We start from the raw sequence: 16,892 nt of genomic DNA, 5'->3' as shown, positions 1-16,892 counted from the left end.
GCTGCTGCCTTGGCAGGAACTAATGGGGATCCATAATAAACCCCAGGAAGAGTAGCTGCTGCCTTGGCAGGAACTAATGGGGATCCATAATAAACCCCAGGAAGAGTAGCTGCTGCCTTGGCAGGAACTAACGGGGATCCATAATAAGCCCCTGGAAGAGTAGCTGCTGCCTTGGCAGGAACTAACGAGGATCCATATTAAACCCCAGGAAGAGTAGCTGCTGCCTTGGCAGGAACTAATGGGGATCCATAATAAACCCCAGGAAGAGTAGCTGCTGCCTTGGCAGGAACTAACGGGGATCCATATTAATTAAACCCCAGGAAGAGTAGCTGCTGCCTCGGCAGGAACTAATGGGGATCCATAATAAACCCCAGGAAGAGTAGCTGCTGCCTCGGCAGGAACTAATGGGGATCCGTAATAAACCCCAGGAAGAGTAGCTGCTGCCTTCGCAGGAACTAATGGGGGATCCGTAATAAACCCCAGGAAGAGTAGCTGCTGCCTTGGCAGGAACTAATGGGGGATCCATAATAAACCCCAGGAAGAGTAGCTGCTGCCTTGGCAGGAACTAATGGGGATCCGTAATAAACCCCAGGAAGAGTAGCTGCTGCCTTGGCAGGAACTAATGGGGATCCATAATAAACTCCAGGAAGATTAGCTGCTGCCTTGGTAGGAACTAATGGGGATCCATAATAAACCCCAGGAAGAGTAGCTGCTGCCTTGGCAGGAACTAATGGGGATTGTTAGGGTTGAACTGGCTATTTGTATGCATAACTTATATAATATACCGGGGAAGCTATGTTACAATGTTGAAGACAAGAAGAACTACAACCGGCAACAGGAAGTGCGTCACGACGCTGGGATCAGCCTACACGCCGACGACAGGAGGAGCAAGTTTAAACCACGCTCCTCCTCCCTCGGACAGGCCAGCATTGAGCGGGAAATATCTCTCAGTATAAAAGAGAGAACAAAGGAGGTGTCGTCCTCTTCTCTGTTTTGCCATGCGAGGTAAAACAGCGAGACCGTATATATACGAACCACACATATACCACGCACGTGTTTGCATTAATTAAAGTACAGCTCAATCAGAAGTTACTATGTGCTGACTATTTTGTTCTGTTACCAGAAACGAACTGTCGCAACATTAACAGGATCCATAATAAACCCCAGGAAGAGTAGCTGCTGCCTCGGCAGGAACTTAATTGGGATCCATAATAAACCCCAGGTTGAGTAGCTGCTGTCTTGGCAGGAACTAATGGGGATCCATAATAAACCCCAGGTTGAGTAGCTGCTGTCTTGGCAGGAACTAATTGTGATCCATAATAAACCCCAGGTTGAGTAGCTGCTGTCTTGGCAGGAACTAATGGGGATCCATAATAAACCCCAGGAAGAGTAACATGCTGGCCAGACTGTACACGTTTTATCTGAGGATTAATTGTCGGAGTAAAGGACCTTGTGCATTTCAGGTAAAATAACAACCCAATGTTTATATCCCAGGACAAATTAGCTAGCAACAGCAAGCTAGCTAAATAGACATAAATGTTTAATGCTTTTCGACCTGTCCCCAAATGAATATAATTGGTTCAGAGTTTGTTTTGATATTTCAACCTGCGTGTCCTGATCGCTTTTGGTGTGGGGGGGACAAAATCAGCACACGCGCGATGGAGCACGCAGACGGTCTGATCAGCATGTAAGAAGTGTGTCTATACGGGCCAACAGACTGCACAATTTCAGTGTTGATTTAACACTGTCAGTGTTATTTTTAATAACACTGGAGGATTTGCTGTGTAAGCATTCAACTTGTTGTTTGCAATTGTCTTTGAATTACTCTGCAGTATTTTCAGGTATCATATATGAATGACAGTTTTCTACCTTTTTCAGTGGCATGTTGAAAGAGTCATACAGTAGTTATAACAGGGCCTTGCAAAAGTATTCAGACCCCCATGGATTTATTCACATTTTATTGTGTTACAAAATGGGATTAAAATGGATGTAATTGTAATTTTTAGTCAACAATCTACACAAAATACTCTGTAATGTCAAAGTGGAAGAAAAAAAACGAATTAGTAAAATATAGTCGTTGCATAAGTATTCAGCCCCTTTATTTAGGCATGCCTAAATTAGTTCAGGAGTAAAATGTGGCTTAACAAATTACATAATAAATTAAATGGACTCACTCTGTGTGAAATAATAGTGGTTGACAGGACTTATTTATGACTACCCCTTCCTATGACCCCCATACATACAGCTATCTGTAAGGTCCCTCCCTCAGTCAAGAACTTGAATTTCAAGCACAGATCCAACATCAAAGGGAGCTTTCGAAAAGCCTCAAAGAAGGGCTGTGATTGGTAGATGGGTAACAATAACAAATCAGACATTGAATATCTATTTAAGCATGGTCAAGTTAACTTCTCTTGGGTAGGGGGCAGTATTTTGTCGTCCGGATGAAAGGCGTGCCCGTAGTAAACTGCCTGCTACTCAGGCTCAGAAGGTAGGATATGCATATTATTAGTAGATTTGGATAGAAAACACTCTGAAGTTCCTAAAACTGTTAGAATGATGTCTGTGAGTATAACAGAACTCATATGGCAGGCAAAAAGTGTGGAAATCTGAGGTTTGTAGTTTTTCAAGTGATTGCCTATGCAGTATACAGTGACTTAGGGTTCATTTAGCACTTCCTGAGGCTTCCACTAGATGTCAACAGTCTTTAGAAAATTGTTTCATGCTTCTACTGTGAATAGGGAGAGAATCCTGGAAGTAGATGAGTGAGAAAATGACATAAGCTCGGTGGCACGCACACACGTGAAAGTTAGCTGTGTTCCTTTTCTTTTTTGAAGACATTGGAATTGCCCGTTTGGAATATTACTGAAGATTTATGATTTAAAAAATCCTAAAGATTGATGCTATACATCGTTTGACATGTTTCTACGAACGTAAATATAACTTTTTTTGACTTTTCGTCGTGACATTTTGCGTGCACTTCCTGCATTTGGAGTAGTGGACTAAACGTGCGAACAAAAAGGAGGTATTTGGACATAAATGATGGACTTTATCGAAACAAAACAAACATTTATTGTGGAACTGGGATTCCTGGGAGTGCATTCTGATGAAGATCATCAAAGGTAAGTGAATATTTATAATGTAATTTTTGTCATTTCTGTTGACTCCAAAATGGCTGGTATCTGTATGGCTTGTTTGATATCTGAGTGCTGTACTCAGTTTATTGCAAAATTTGTTTTCGCCGTAAAGCTTTTTTGAAATTTGACACAGCGGTTGCATTAAGAAGTGTATGTATAATTCTTTGAATAACTGTTGAATATTTTATCAACGTTTATGATGAGTCTTTTTGTAAATTGATGTGCCCATTCACCGGAGGTTTTGGTAGGCAAAACATTTCTGAACCACAATGTAAAATGGGGGTTTTGGATATAAATATGAACTTTATCGAGCAAAACATACATGCATTGTGTAACATGAAGTCCTATGAGTGCCATCTGATGAAGATCATCAAAGGTTAGTGATTAATTTTATCTGTATTTCTGGTTTTTGTGACGCCTCTCTTTGCTTGGAAAATGGCTGTGTGGTTTTTCTTGTCTCGGTGCTGTCCTAACATAATCTAATGTTATGCTTTCGTCGTAAAGCCTTTTTGAAATGGGACAATGTGGTTGGATTAATAAATATGCTGTGGATTATGTGTTAAATTACCCAGACACATCAAAGATACAGTCATCCTTCTTAACTGAGCTCCAGGACAGGAATTAAACTTTTTAACCTTTATTTAACGATGAGACCATTGGTGATTTTAAAACAGCTACAGAGTTTAAAGGCTGTGACGGGAGAAAAACTGAGGATGGATCAACAACATTGTAGTGACTCCACAATAATGACCTAAATGACAGAGTGAAAAGAAGTATTCAAATATACAGAATAAAAATATTCCCAAACATGCATCTTGTATGCAACAAGGCACTAAAGTAATACTGAAGAAAATAAATCACAGCTAAGGAATTCACTTTTTGGCCTAAATGCAAAGCCTCATGTTTGGGGCAAATCCAACACAACACATCACTGAGTAACTGCCTCCTTATTTTCAAGCATGGTGGTGGCCGCATCATGGTATGGGTATGCTTGACATGGGCAAATATTGGGGAGTTTTTCAGGATAAAAAGAAACGGGATGGAGCTAAGCACAGGCAAAACCCTAGAGTAAAATCTGCTTCAGTCTGCTTTACACCAGACTGGGAGAGCAATTCACCTTTCAGCAGGACAATAACCTACAACACAAGACCAAATATACACTGTCGCATACCAAGAAGACAGTGAATGTTCTTGAGTGGCCAAGTTACAGTTTTGACTTAAATCTGCTTGAAAATCTATGGCAAGACTTGAAAATGGCTGTCTAGCAATGATCAACAACAAACTTGACAGAGCTTGAAGAATTTTGAAAAGAATAATGAGCAAATATTGCACAATCCAGGTGTGGAAAGCTTTTATAGACTTACCCAAGAAAGACTCACAGCTGTAATCAATGCCAAAGGGGCTTCTAACATGTATTGACTCAGGGAGTTGAATACTTATGCAACAACTATATTTTTGTTATTTATTTTGTATTAATTAAAAAAAAAGACATTTTCTTCCACGTTGACATTAAGGAGTAATTTGTGTAGATTGTTGACAAAAAAAAAGACAATTAAATCAATTTAAATCCCACTTTGTAACACAATAAAGTGCAAAGAAATCCAAAGGGTCAATACTTTTGCAAGGCATTGTATCTGTGCAAAATATCATTGGTAATTGGTTTGACTTTGATTATGTACACCTTGTCCATTCAGGAGAATGGACATTTACAGAATGTTCAGATAGAAATGTATTGTGTAGATTAAATATGACCGTCAGATAGATGGGAATAGTATAGGAGATCGGGCTCTATTCATTCTATTTCTATATTCAACATGCAGTTCCAGATAAAGCCTTGCTATTAGTTGAAGGCAGCCAATCCAATAGTTACAGAAAATAAGTTGCTTTCTCAGATCTGTACTCAAATAGTTTTAAAAGCAGTATTTTGCGGGGGGTCTGTACTCAAATAGTTTTAAAAGCAGTATTTTGGGGGGGGTCTGTATTCAAATAGTTGTAGTCACCTCTAAAGTAAATATTTGTAAAAATACTTTCCACAAAGCGTAGTTAAAACTCTAGTTATCCCAGGTCTGCTCCGAGTGTTAATTAAATACATTCAGGTCTAATGGAAACGACACACATAAAGTAGATGGCATCCTATCCACTATATAGTGCACTCCTTTTGACCAGGGCCCATATAGATCTATTTAAAAGTAGTGTATAATATTCATGGGTTGCACCTCCGTCACATCGTTGCCATTGTTGTCAACGTTCTACGCAGCATATTGACTTCCTACTGATGATTAATGCTCATTATTTCTGAACGTGGGCTAATGACTGTTTTGTCAAAAATTACAGTTTAGTGGCCTGGAAATATGATGACATTATTGAAATAGACAAATAATTAGTAGAAAACAACTTTGCTATCATTATGAAGGTGTAACAGTGTAGGTTCCGTAACTCTCTTCGCCCCAACCTGGGCTCGAACCAGGGACCCTTGCACACATCAACAACTGACACCCACAGAAGCATCGTTACCCATCGCGCCACAAAAGCCGCGGCCCTTTGCAACGCAAGGGGAACAACCACTTCAGGTCTCAGAGCGAGTGACGTCACTGATTGAAACGCTATTAGCGCGCACCACCGCTAACTAACTAGCCATTTCACATCGGTTACAAAGGCATACATTTTACTTTAGAGAGATGCCAATGTTGCCATGAGCTAGCAAAGATAGTCAGAAATAGCTAACAATTTTAACGTTAGCTAGCTAAAATGTTGGTGCTCTCCCTTCAAATCTTAGCTAGCCAGCTAACGTTATACTGCATCTAAAGTGTTAGAGGTGCCTTAGACCGCAGTGGCGCAGCGGTCTAAGGTACTGCATCTCAGTGATAGAGGCATCACTACAGACCCTGGTTTGATTCTAGGCTGTATCACAACCGGCCATGATTGGGAGTTCCATAGGGCGTCGCACAATTGGCCCAGCGTCATCCGGGTTAGGGTTTGGCCGTGGTAGGCCGTCATTGTAAATAAGAATTTGTTCTTAGCCTGTTGGGTCTAGGGGGCAGCATTTGCACGTCTGGATAAAAAAAATGTACCCGATTTAATCTGGTTACTAATCCTACCCAGTAACTAGAATATGCATATACTTATTATATATGGATAGAAAACACTCTAAAGTTTCCAAAACTGTTTGAATGGTGTCTGTGAGTATAACAGAACTCATTTGGCAGGCAAAACCCTGAGACATTTTCTGACAGGAAGTGGATACCTGATGTGTTGTATTGACTTTAAACCTATCCCATTGAAAAACACAGGGGTTTAGGAATATTTTGGCACTTCCTATTGCTTCCACTAGATGTCACCAGCCTTTACAAAGTGTTTTGAGTCTTCTGGAGGGAGATCTGACCGAACAAGAGCCATGGAACGGTGATGTCCCATTAGACACCTGGCGCGCTACTTCATGTTGGGTACCCTCGTTCCAATACGTTAGAAAAGAGTATGCATTCGTCCACCTTGAATATTATTCATGTTCTGGTTAAAAAAGGCCCTAATGATTTATGCTATACAACGTTTGACATGTTTGAACGAACGGAAATATATTTTTTCCCCTCGTTCATGACGAAGTCCGGCTGGCTTACATCATGTGCTAACGAGACGGAGATTTTTGGACATAAATGATGAGCTTTTTTGAACAAAACTACATTCGTTATGGACCTGTGATACCTGGAAGTGACATCTGATGAAGAGAATCAAAGGTAATGGATTATTTACATAGTATTTTCGATTTTAGATCTCCCCAACATGACGTCTAGTCTGTATCGCAACGCGTATTTTTCTGGGCACAGTGCTCAGATTATTGCAAAGTGTGATTTCCCAGTAAGGTTATTTTTAAATCTGGCAAGTTGATTGCGTTCAAAAGATGTAAATCTATAATTCTTTAAATGACAATATAATATTTTACCAATGTTTTCTAATTTTAATTATTTAATTTGTGACGCTGACTTGACTGCCGGTTATTGGAGGGAAACGATTTCCTCAACATCAATGCCATAGTAAAACGCTGTTTTTGGATATAAATATCAACTTGATAGAACTAAAAATGCATGCATTGTCTAACATAATGTCCTAGGAGTGTCATCTGATGGAGATTGTAAAAGGTTAGTGTATCATTTTAGCTGGTTTTATGGTTTTGGTGACCCTGTCTTTGACTTGACAAAACATTACACACAACTCTTGTAAATGTACTGTCCTAACATACTCTAAATTTATGCTTTCGCCGTAAAACCTTTTTGAAATCGTAAAACGTGGTTAGATTAAGGAGATGTTTATCTTTCAAATGGTGTAACATAGTTGTATTTTTGAAAAATTTGAATTTTGACATTTATTTGGATTCAAATTTGCCGCTCTTGAAATGCACCTGCTGTTGATGGAGTGCACCACGGGTGGCACGCTAGCGTCCCACCTAGCCCCAAGAGGTTGACTTGCCTAGTTAAATAAAGAAAAAATATTATTTATTTTTTTAAATCATAAAAGCTTGTCCTGCTAATTATTTGCCTCCTTTGGAAATGTCATCATGTTTCCAAGTCACAGTAGTGCACTTTTGAATACATCTTCATCACCACCTATTGAGACCACATTGAGTGGAATGCTCAGATGGGCATCAGTCCTAAAACGAGCGTTCAAAACAATGTTGTGACGAAACGTGCAACCCGTGGATAGGATTCCAGTTCAGACTCAGCCAGGGTAAAATGGGAGTTTCACCTGTTAAAGCGTGGGTCTGCATAGGCATCTGGGATGTTAAGGACCTCCCCCGTCCGTGCTACTTGGCCCGCTATACCTTTCTCTATAGAAAACCTGGACGAGGAGAGGACACAAGAGCGCTGGAGGTTACAACCATACAATTAGAATTGGTGAATGGACATTTCTGTTCTAAGAATTATACTTCCCCTGTTCTAGGATTCTAGTTTCCCTGTTCTAGGGATTCTACTTCCCTGTTCTAGGGATTCTATTTTTCCCATTCTAGGACGATAGTTTCCCGGTTCTTGGGATTCCAGTTTCCCTGTTCTAGAATTCTAGTTTCCCTGTTGTAGGGATTCTAGCTTCCCTGTTCTAGGATTCGAGTTTCCCTGTTCTAAGAATTCCTCTTCCCTGTTCTAGGGATTCTACTTCCCTGTTCTAGTGATTGTAGTTTCCCTGTTCTAGGGATTCTACATCTCTATTCTAGGGATTCTATTTTCCCTGTTCTAGGGTTCTAGTTTCTCTGTTCTATGATTCTAGTTTCCCTGTTCTAGGATTCTAGTTTCACTATTTTAGGGATTCTAGTTCCCCTATTCTAGGATTCTAGTTTCTCTATTCTATGATTCTAATTTCCACATTCTATGAATCTAGTTTCCCTGTTGTAGGGATTCCAGTTTCCCTCTTCTAGGATTCCAGTTTTCCTCTTCTAGGGATTCTAGTTTCCCTGTTCTAGAAATTCTAGTTTCCCCACTGTAGTTTCCCTGTTCTAGGATTCTAGTTTCACTATTTTAGGGATTCTAGTTTCCCTGTTCTAGGGATTCTAGTTTCCCTGTTCTAGGATTCTAGTTTCCCTGTTCTACAGATTCTAGTTCCCCTGTTCTAGGATTCTAGTTCCCCTGTTCTAGCGATTTTAGTTTCTGTGACCTAGGATACTAATTTCCCTGTTTTAGGATTGCAGTTTCCCTGTTCTAGGAATTCTAGTTCCCCCATTCCAGGATTCTAGTTTCCATATTCTATGATTGTAGATTCCCTGTTCATCTGTTCTATGATTCTAGTTTCCCTGTTCTAGGATTCTAGTTTCTCTGTTTTAGGGATTCTAGTTCCCCTGTTCTAGGAATCTAGTTTCTCAATTCTATGATTCTAGTTTCCACGTTCTAGGAATCTAGTTTCCATGTTGTAGGGATTCTAATGTCCCTGTTCTAGGATATTCAGTTTCCCTCTTCTAGGGATTCTAGTTTCCCTGTTCTAGGGATTCTAATTTTCCTGTTCTACAATTCTATTTTCCCTCTTCTATGATTTCTAGTTTCCCTGTTCTATGATTCTAGTTTCCCTGTTCTGTGGATTTAGTTTCCTTGTTCTGCGATTGTAGTTTCCTTGTTCTAGGGATTCCAGTTTCCACATTCTATAATTGTATTTTCCCCATTCTAGGATTGTAGATTCCCCGTTCTATGATTGTAGTTTTACTGTTCTAGGATGATAGTTTCCCTGTTCTACAGGTTTTAGTTCCCCTGTTCTATGATTCCAGTTTCCTTGTTCTAGGATTGTAGTTTCCCTTCTCTAGGATTTATAGTTTCCCTGTTCTAGGATTCTAGTTCCCCTGTTCTAGGATCCTAGTTCCCCTATTCTAGTTCCCCTGTTCTAGGATTCTAGTTCCCCTGTTCTAGGATTCTAGTTTCTTTGTTCTAGGGATTCTAGTTCCCCTGTTCTAGGATTCCAGCTTCTTTGTTCTAGGGATTCTAGTTCTATGGTTACAACTGCTCAGCAGCTGTCACCAGAGAATTGTTCACATGATCACTAGTCAACTCAACATAGCCGCCAGAGAATCATTCACATGATCACTTGTCAATTCAACATAGCCGTCAGAGAATCGTTCACATGAACCCTTGTCAATTGAACATAACCCGTCAGAGAATCGTTCTCATGATCACTAGTCAATCCAATATAACCCATCAGAGAATCGTTCACATGATCACAAGTCAACCCTTCAGAGAATCACTCAGATAAGCAGTAAAAGTATCAATCATAACCCTTACCTAATCTCTTTGGTTTTCCTGAAGACAGGTTTGCCTTCGTTCTCCTCCCCGATGTCAAACAGGTCTGAGTACAGTTCATTGTTATTGTGGTCCACCTGGAATAGTGCACATCTATCTGCATTCACCAGGTTTTTTGCATATATCTGAAACACAACGCCATGATAAACCGCATCAGTACGGCACACAGAAAGACATGGTCACACAGACAGGGGCGAATCGTAACTTCCCTTCCCATTGATATCAACCCATGACTAAATGAGCATTTGACTTAAAGTGGAAGTTAGGATTCACGGTACCACTTTACAATAAGGTTCCATTTGTTAAGGGGTTCTAAAAGGGGTTCTAAATACATTCTTAACGATTATTTAATAGGGAGGCAGGTAGCCTAGTGGTTAGAGGGTTGGGCCAGTAACTGACAGAGAGGGAAGGGAGGCAGGTAGCCTAGTGATTAGAGGGTTGGGCCAGTAACTGACAGAGAGGGAAGGGAGGCAGGTAGCCTAGTGGTTAGAGGGTTGGGCCAGTAACTGACAGAGAGGGAAGGGAGGCAGGTAGCCTAGTGATTAGAGGGTTGGGCCAGTAACTGACAGAGAGGGAAGGGAGGCAGGTAGCCTAGTGGTTAGAGGGTTGGGCCAGTAACTGAAAGAGAGGGAAGGGAGGAGGTTTGTTTTCATGATGCGTCTTGACCCACCTTTGAAACCCTGATGCCCATTGGCCAACTTTATAACCAGGATGTTATTCAATCATCATTCCTAACATATAACCCCCTTACCAAATTATATCAACACACTTACCACTTCTCTGTGATAGTCCAAGTATGTTGAACGCTCTGGTGTGAAATGGTAACCGTAATATCTTTGGTTGGTGAAACAGTGGAGGAGGTATCCTCTCACAATGTTGAATGTTTTGATCTTCATACCCACCATTCATTGCATGAACATGTTTAATTAACATAGTGTTGGATCTGCTCTCATGAATGCAGTGATGTGGACCCAACACTGCCTATAAGTATGTCTAAACTCTGAGTGAACTCTCAAATCATCTATAAATGATTTACCTACACGTATAACTTCTAAAAGTATACCTTATTTTAAAGTGACAGTCCTATAAATATTTATAACCGAGTTATCAACATTTATAAGTGGAAAAAGTGTCAAATTAACAAATGAGTTACCAACACGTATAACGGATTACTATTTATTAATGAGTTAGGCGTACTAATATTTATAACTTCTAAAGAATAACTGGGAACCTTCTGGCCATTAATTAATGAGTTGCAAACATTTATAACAGCATATAATCTCCTCAAGCATGTAATACATAATAAGAATAAAATGTAATTTAACGTAAGAATACATTGGGAAAACATGTTAATTGCAGTGACTCAAATCTGTAGCCTATCATTGGTATAGTGAGTAGTCTAGCTGATTCAGAGGGGGTATTTTTCTCCCCTTTTTAATATTACAAGTCGGAATAGAAATTGACAAGTGATTAACTATTTACAATATAACGTAGGGTCTCATGTTTCTTTTCATGTTAAGCATTTTCCCCTCCGTGCTTCTACACCTGCATTGCTTGCTGTTTGGGGGGTTTTAGGCTGGGTTTCTGTACAGCACTTTGAGATATCAGCTGATGTAAGAAGGGCTATATAAATACATTTGATTTGATCCTGGAGTCTATGACCGTATGGCAATCTGTGGGAGAGAAGAGGAATTGACAACTTAGCATAGCCACTTTAGCTATACAAAACTATATTATCACCATTATCATCATTTATACCATTTAGGTTTAGCTAGTCATGTTATCCATTGCTAGCTAATAATAATAATAATAGCTAGCTAGTGTTTAACATTACTTGCTAACACTAATAGCTAGCTTCCATAGATTAAAGGGGTTAGCTATTTATCAGAATAACACACTAGGTAGTTAGCTAGCTAGTATGTGTTAGTCTTAAAATTGGAACCACTAGTGTGCTGACAAAGGAGGCTAACTAGCTAACTTACCAGCTACCTAGTTAGAGACAAAAGGTTAGATAACTAGCTCAGTTCAAAAGTTAGATAACTAGCTAGCTAGCGTGCTAATCCAAAAAAGCTAGCTAAACAACTTGCATGGAAATTCTGTCATGTCGATATTAACTAGCTAGCTGGCAGCTAAAGTTAACCAGCTAGCTAGCGAACCTAATGAGCCAGCAAACATGTTTTACTTAGCTAGCTAACTATATCATGCCAAAGTGTCACGCCTGCTCCCACTCACCCTCTCTGGTGCTCAAGGGCGCCTGACTGCCCTTCATTACTCACACCTGTCACCATCATTACGCGCAGCATCAGCTCATTGGACTCATCTGGACTCCTTCCCTTTGTTGATATCCCCGTAACTGTCTGCTCCCCCGTTTGTTCCCCGTGTCAGCATTAATTTCAGTTCAAATGTCCAGATAAATCATTTAATGTTCACTCCCTGTACTTGCTTCTCGTCTCCAGCGTCGATTCTTACACCCAAGAGTATCTTGTACTAAATCGTATAGCAGAATTTCTATATAAAAGAAAAATACATTTGAGGTTTTACCTACTAGCTAACTAGGACAGAGGTGCTAGCTAACATGAGCTAGCTAGCTACTTAGATAGCTGAGCAGCCTGCTAAATCATTCAGCAAAACTTCCGGATCCAGCGAACCACACCAATAATATGACTTGAGATCTTCAGATGAGGCCTTTATTCCTGGAATAAATAAGTGTACCAATGCATCATCTTGGTTTCAAACGTGGGGCATCATGGGAGTTAACCATTGGTCTGAAAACAAACCATTTCTGCATCACACCCAAAAGTGAGAAAATAACAATTGTTTTAACTATGCATTAAGTGTTCAATATTATATGCATTTGTAAGTGCATTTATAAATGCTTAATAGCTGGAGGTAAATAGTGGCTCACTATTTGGCAAGCACTGACTGACTATCGAACTAGTTTGACCTACCCGTGTGGCTCAGTTGGTAGAGCATGGTGTTTGCAACGCCAGGGTTGTTGGTTCGATTCCCACGGGGGACCAGTACGGAGAAAACATTTATGAAATGTATGCATTCACTACTGTAAGTCGCTTTGGATAAGAGCGTCTGCTAAAATGTCTAATTATTATAACCCATATATTAAATGGTTTATAATGCATTTACAAATGATAAAATAACCGTTAATAACATAATTACAAACCCTTTATAAACCTTTTACAAATGGAACATTATTGTAAAGTGTTACCTGATTCGCTCCAGGGTTCGGTGTAATCATAAATGGATTCAGAAAGGTATTTTAAACAGTACATGTTAGCAAGGCAATACAAGTCGAAGTTACATCAACTGTCAGGTAAAAACTATCAAAAACAGGATATGAGACATATGAACTGAGGCGAAACGAGCGGCACATGACAATACAATACACAGTACGCAGTACAGTATGTCACCACAACACGACACACGTCCACTGTCCTCATACACATTCTAGACAACTCTCATGGACTTGGGCCAGACACTTGGAAGTGGTAGTCCCTTCCCTGAAATAGCATGCATCACAAACAAATAGAAACAAACACAAAATAGACAAAATACGAAATAGACACATACACACAAAAACGTACCATTATATGTTCAAGTAGAGAATCTATTGCCACAATGTTGTCAAAGTACGTTCTGTTGGAGAAAGAGAGAGAATGATAAACTAAGGGTATAGATAATTGGTAAGGGTATTGATGATTGATAAGGTTATTGATGATTGATAAGGGTATAGATGATTGATAAGGGTATAGATAATTGGTAAGGGTATTGATGATTGATAAGGGTATTGATGATTGATAAGGGTATAGATGATTGATAAGGGTATTGATGATTGATTACGGTATTGATGATTGATAAGGGTATTGATGATTGATAAGGGTATAGATGATTGATAAGGGTATTGATGATTGATTACGGTATTGATGATTGATAAGGATATTGATGATTGATAAGGGTATGATTGATATGGGTACGATGAGGATATAAATGATAAGGGTATTGATGATTGATAAGCGTATCTTTGATAAGGGTATGATTGATAAGGGTATTGATGATTGATAAGGGTATTGATGATTGATAAGGGTATTGATGATTGATATGGGTACGATAAGGATATAAATGATAAGGGTATTGATGATTGATAAGCGTATCTATGATAAGGGTATGATTGATAAGGGTATTGATGATTGATAAGGGTATTGATGATAAGGGTAGGATATGGATATGAATGATAAGGGAATTGATGATTGATAAGGGTATAGATGATTGATGAGGGTATTGATGATTGATAAGGGTATTGATGATTGATAAGGGTATAGATGATTGATAAGGGTATAGATGATTGATAAGGGTATTGATGATTGATAAGGGTATTGATGATTGATAAGCGTATCTACGATAAGGGTATGATTGATAAGGGTATTGATGATTGATAAGGGTATTGATGATAAGGGTAGGATATGGATATGAATGATAAGGGTATTGATGATTGATATGGGTACGATAAGGATATAAATGATAAGGGTATTGATGATTGATAGGCATATCTATGATAAGGGTATGATTGATAAGGGTATTGATGATTGATAAGGGTATTGATGATAAGGGTAGGATATGGATATGAATGATAAGGGTATTGATGATTGATAAGGGTATAGATGATTGATGAGGGTATTGATAATTGATAAGGGTATTGATGATCGATAAGGGTATAGATGATTTATGAGGGTATTGATAATTGATAAGGGTATTGATGATTGATAAGGGTATTGATGATCGATAAGCGTATTGATGATTGATAAGGGTATTGATGATTGATAAGGGTATTGATGATTGATAAGGGTATAGATGATTGATAAGGGTATTGATGATTGATAAGGGTATTGATGATTGATAAGGGTATAGATGATTGATAAGGGTATAGATGATTGATAAGGGTATAGATGATTGATAAGGGTATTGATGATTGATATGGGTACGATAAGGATATAAATGATAAGGGTATTGATGATTGATAAGCGTATCTTTGATAAGGGTATGATTGATAAGGGTATTGATGATTGATAAGGGTATTGATGATTGATAAGGGTATTGATGATTGATATGGGTACGATAAGGATATAAATGATAAGGGTATTGATGATTGATAAGCGTATCTATGATAAGGGTATGATTGATAAGGGTATTGATGATTGATAAGGGTATTGATGATAAGGGTAGGATATGGATATGAATGATAAGGGAATTGATGATTGATAAGGGTATAGATGATTGATGAGGGTATTGATGATTGATAAGGGTATTGATGATTGATAAGGGTATAGATGATTGATAAGGGTATGAATGATAAGGGTATTGATGATTGATAAGGGTATTGATGATTGATAAGCGTATCTATGATAAGGGTATGATTGATAAGGGTATTGATGATTGATAAGGGTATTGATGATAAGGGTAGGATATGGATATGAATGATAAGGGTATTGATGATTGATATGGGTACGATAAGGATATAAATGATAAGGGTATTGATGATTGATAGGCATATCTATGATAAGGGTATGATTGATAAGGGTATTGATGATTGATAAGGGTATTGATGATAAGGGTAGGATATGGATATGAATGATAAGGGTATTGATGATTGATAAGGGTATAGATGATTGATGAGGGTATTGATAATTGATAAGGGTATTGATGATCGATAAGGGTATAGATGATTTATGAGGGTATTGATAATTGATAAGGGTATTGATGATTGATAAGGGTATTGATGATCGATAAGCGTATTGATGATTGATAAGGGTATTGATGATTGATAAGGGTATAGATGATCGATAAGGGTATAGATGATTGATAAGGGTATGAATGATAAGGGAATTGATGATTGATAAGGGTATTGATGATTGATAAGCATATCTATGATAAGGGTATGATTGATAAGGGTATTGATGATTGATAAGGGTATTGATGATTGATAAGGGTATAGATGATCGATAAGGGTATTGATGATTGATAAGGGTATTGATGATTGATAAGGGTATTGATGATTGATAAGGGTATAGATAATTGATAAGGGTATTAATGATTGATAAGGGTATAGATGATTGATAAGGGTAATGATGATTGATAAGGGTATTGATGATTGATAAGGGTATTGATGATTGATAAGGGTATAGATAATTGATAAGGGTATTAATGATTGATAAGGGTATAGATGATTGATAAGGGTAATGATGATTGATAAGGGTATTGATGATTGATAAGGGTATTGATGATTGATCAGGGTATTGATGATTGATAAGGGTATTGATGATTGATAAGGGTATTGATGATTGATCAGGGTATAGATGATTGATTAGGGTAATGATGATTGATAAGGGTATTGATGATTGATAAGGCTATAGATAATTGGTCAAATTAAAATAATCCTCCAGCAGGAGGATTTGAATGAATATTAAATATTTACAATCCTTGCCAGGGGGCAGCTGGAAGCGGTGTTTGTAGGCTATACAAAAACAGTACCGTACCGACATTGTACCTTAAGCTGGGTATAAATACTACCGATTCGGTTCCAACAGGCCCGGACCCAACTCATTGGAATGCACCCACCCCATGACCCAAACAGCAATTTGTACAATTTATACCTGTCCAATAGCTCCCGAGTGGCGCAGCGGTCTAAGGCACTGTGTCTCAGTGCTTGAGGCGTCACTACAGACACCCTGGTTTGAATCCAGGATGTATCACAACTGGCAGTGATTGGGAGTCCCATAGGGCGGCGCACAATTGGCCCGGGTTTGGCCGGTGGTAGGCCGTCATTGTAAATAAGACTTTGTTCTTAACCTTTATTTTAACTAGGCAAGTCTGTTAGCAATGGTGGACCCAACAGCGCTTAAAAACAAAAGCATCAGGACTGGAGGGGTATTAATGTTAAATATATAGGATTGTAGGCCTATCCGTGATTGGACGTTGCATACTG

The 16,892-nt window shown here is 38.8% G+C and overlaps 1 protein-coding gene across 2 annotated transcripts in view; it reads right to left on the bottom strand.

The window, feature by feature from the left end:
- LOC106589947 (cAMP and cAMP-inhibited cGMP 3',5'-cyclic phosphodiesterase 10A) overlaps positions 1-16,892 on the bottom strand; it is a 192,117-nt gene that overhangs the window by 33,935 nt on the left and 141,290 nt on the right. For both annotated transcript variants that reach the window (XM_045710196.1, XM_045710197.1), the window contains exons 10-12: positions 13,498-13,549; positions 9,881-10,023; positions 7,872-7,964 (exon numbers count right to left, since the gene is read on the bottom strand). In XM_045710196.1, coding sequence (XP_045566152.1) covers positions 7,872-7,964; positions 9,881-10,023; positions 13,498-13,549 — 288 coding nt within the window. The remainder of the gene's footprint in view (positions 1-7,871; positions 7,965-9,880; positions 10,024-13,497; positions 13,550-16,892) is intronic.

The sequence above is a fragment of the Salmo salar genome, chromosome ssa28 (assembly GCF_905237065.1).
Source record: "Salmo salar chromosome ssa28, Ssal_v3.1, whole genome shotgun sequence".
Taxonomy (NCBI): Eukaryota; Metazoa; Chordata; class Actinopteri; order Salmoniformes; family Salmonidae; genus Salmo; species Salmo salar.
Note: the sequence above shows the minus strand (reverse complement) of the source record. Positions and strands in the feature narration are given on the sequence as shown.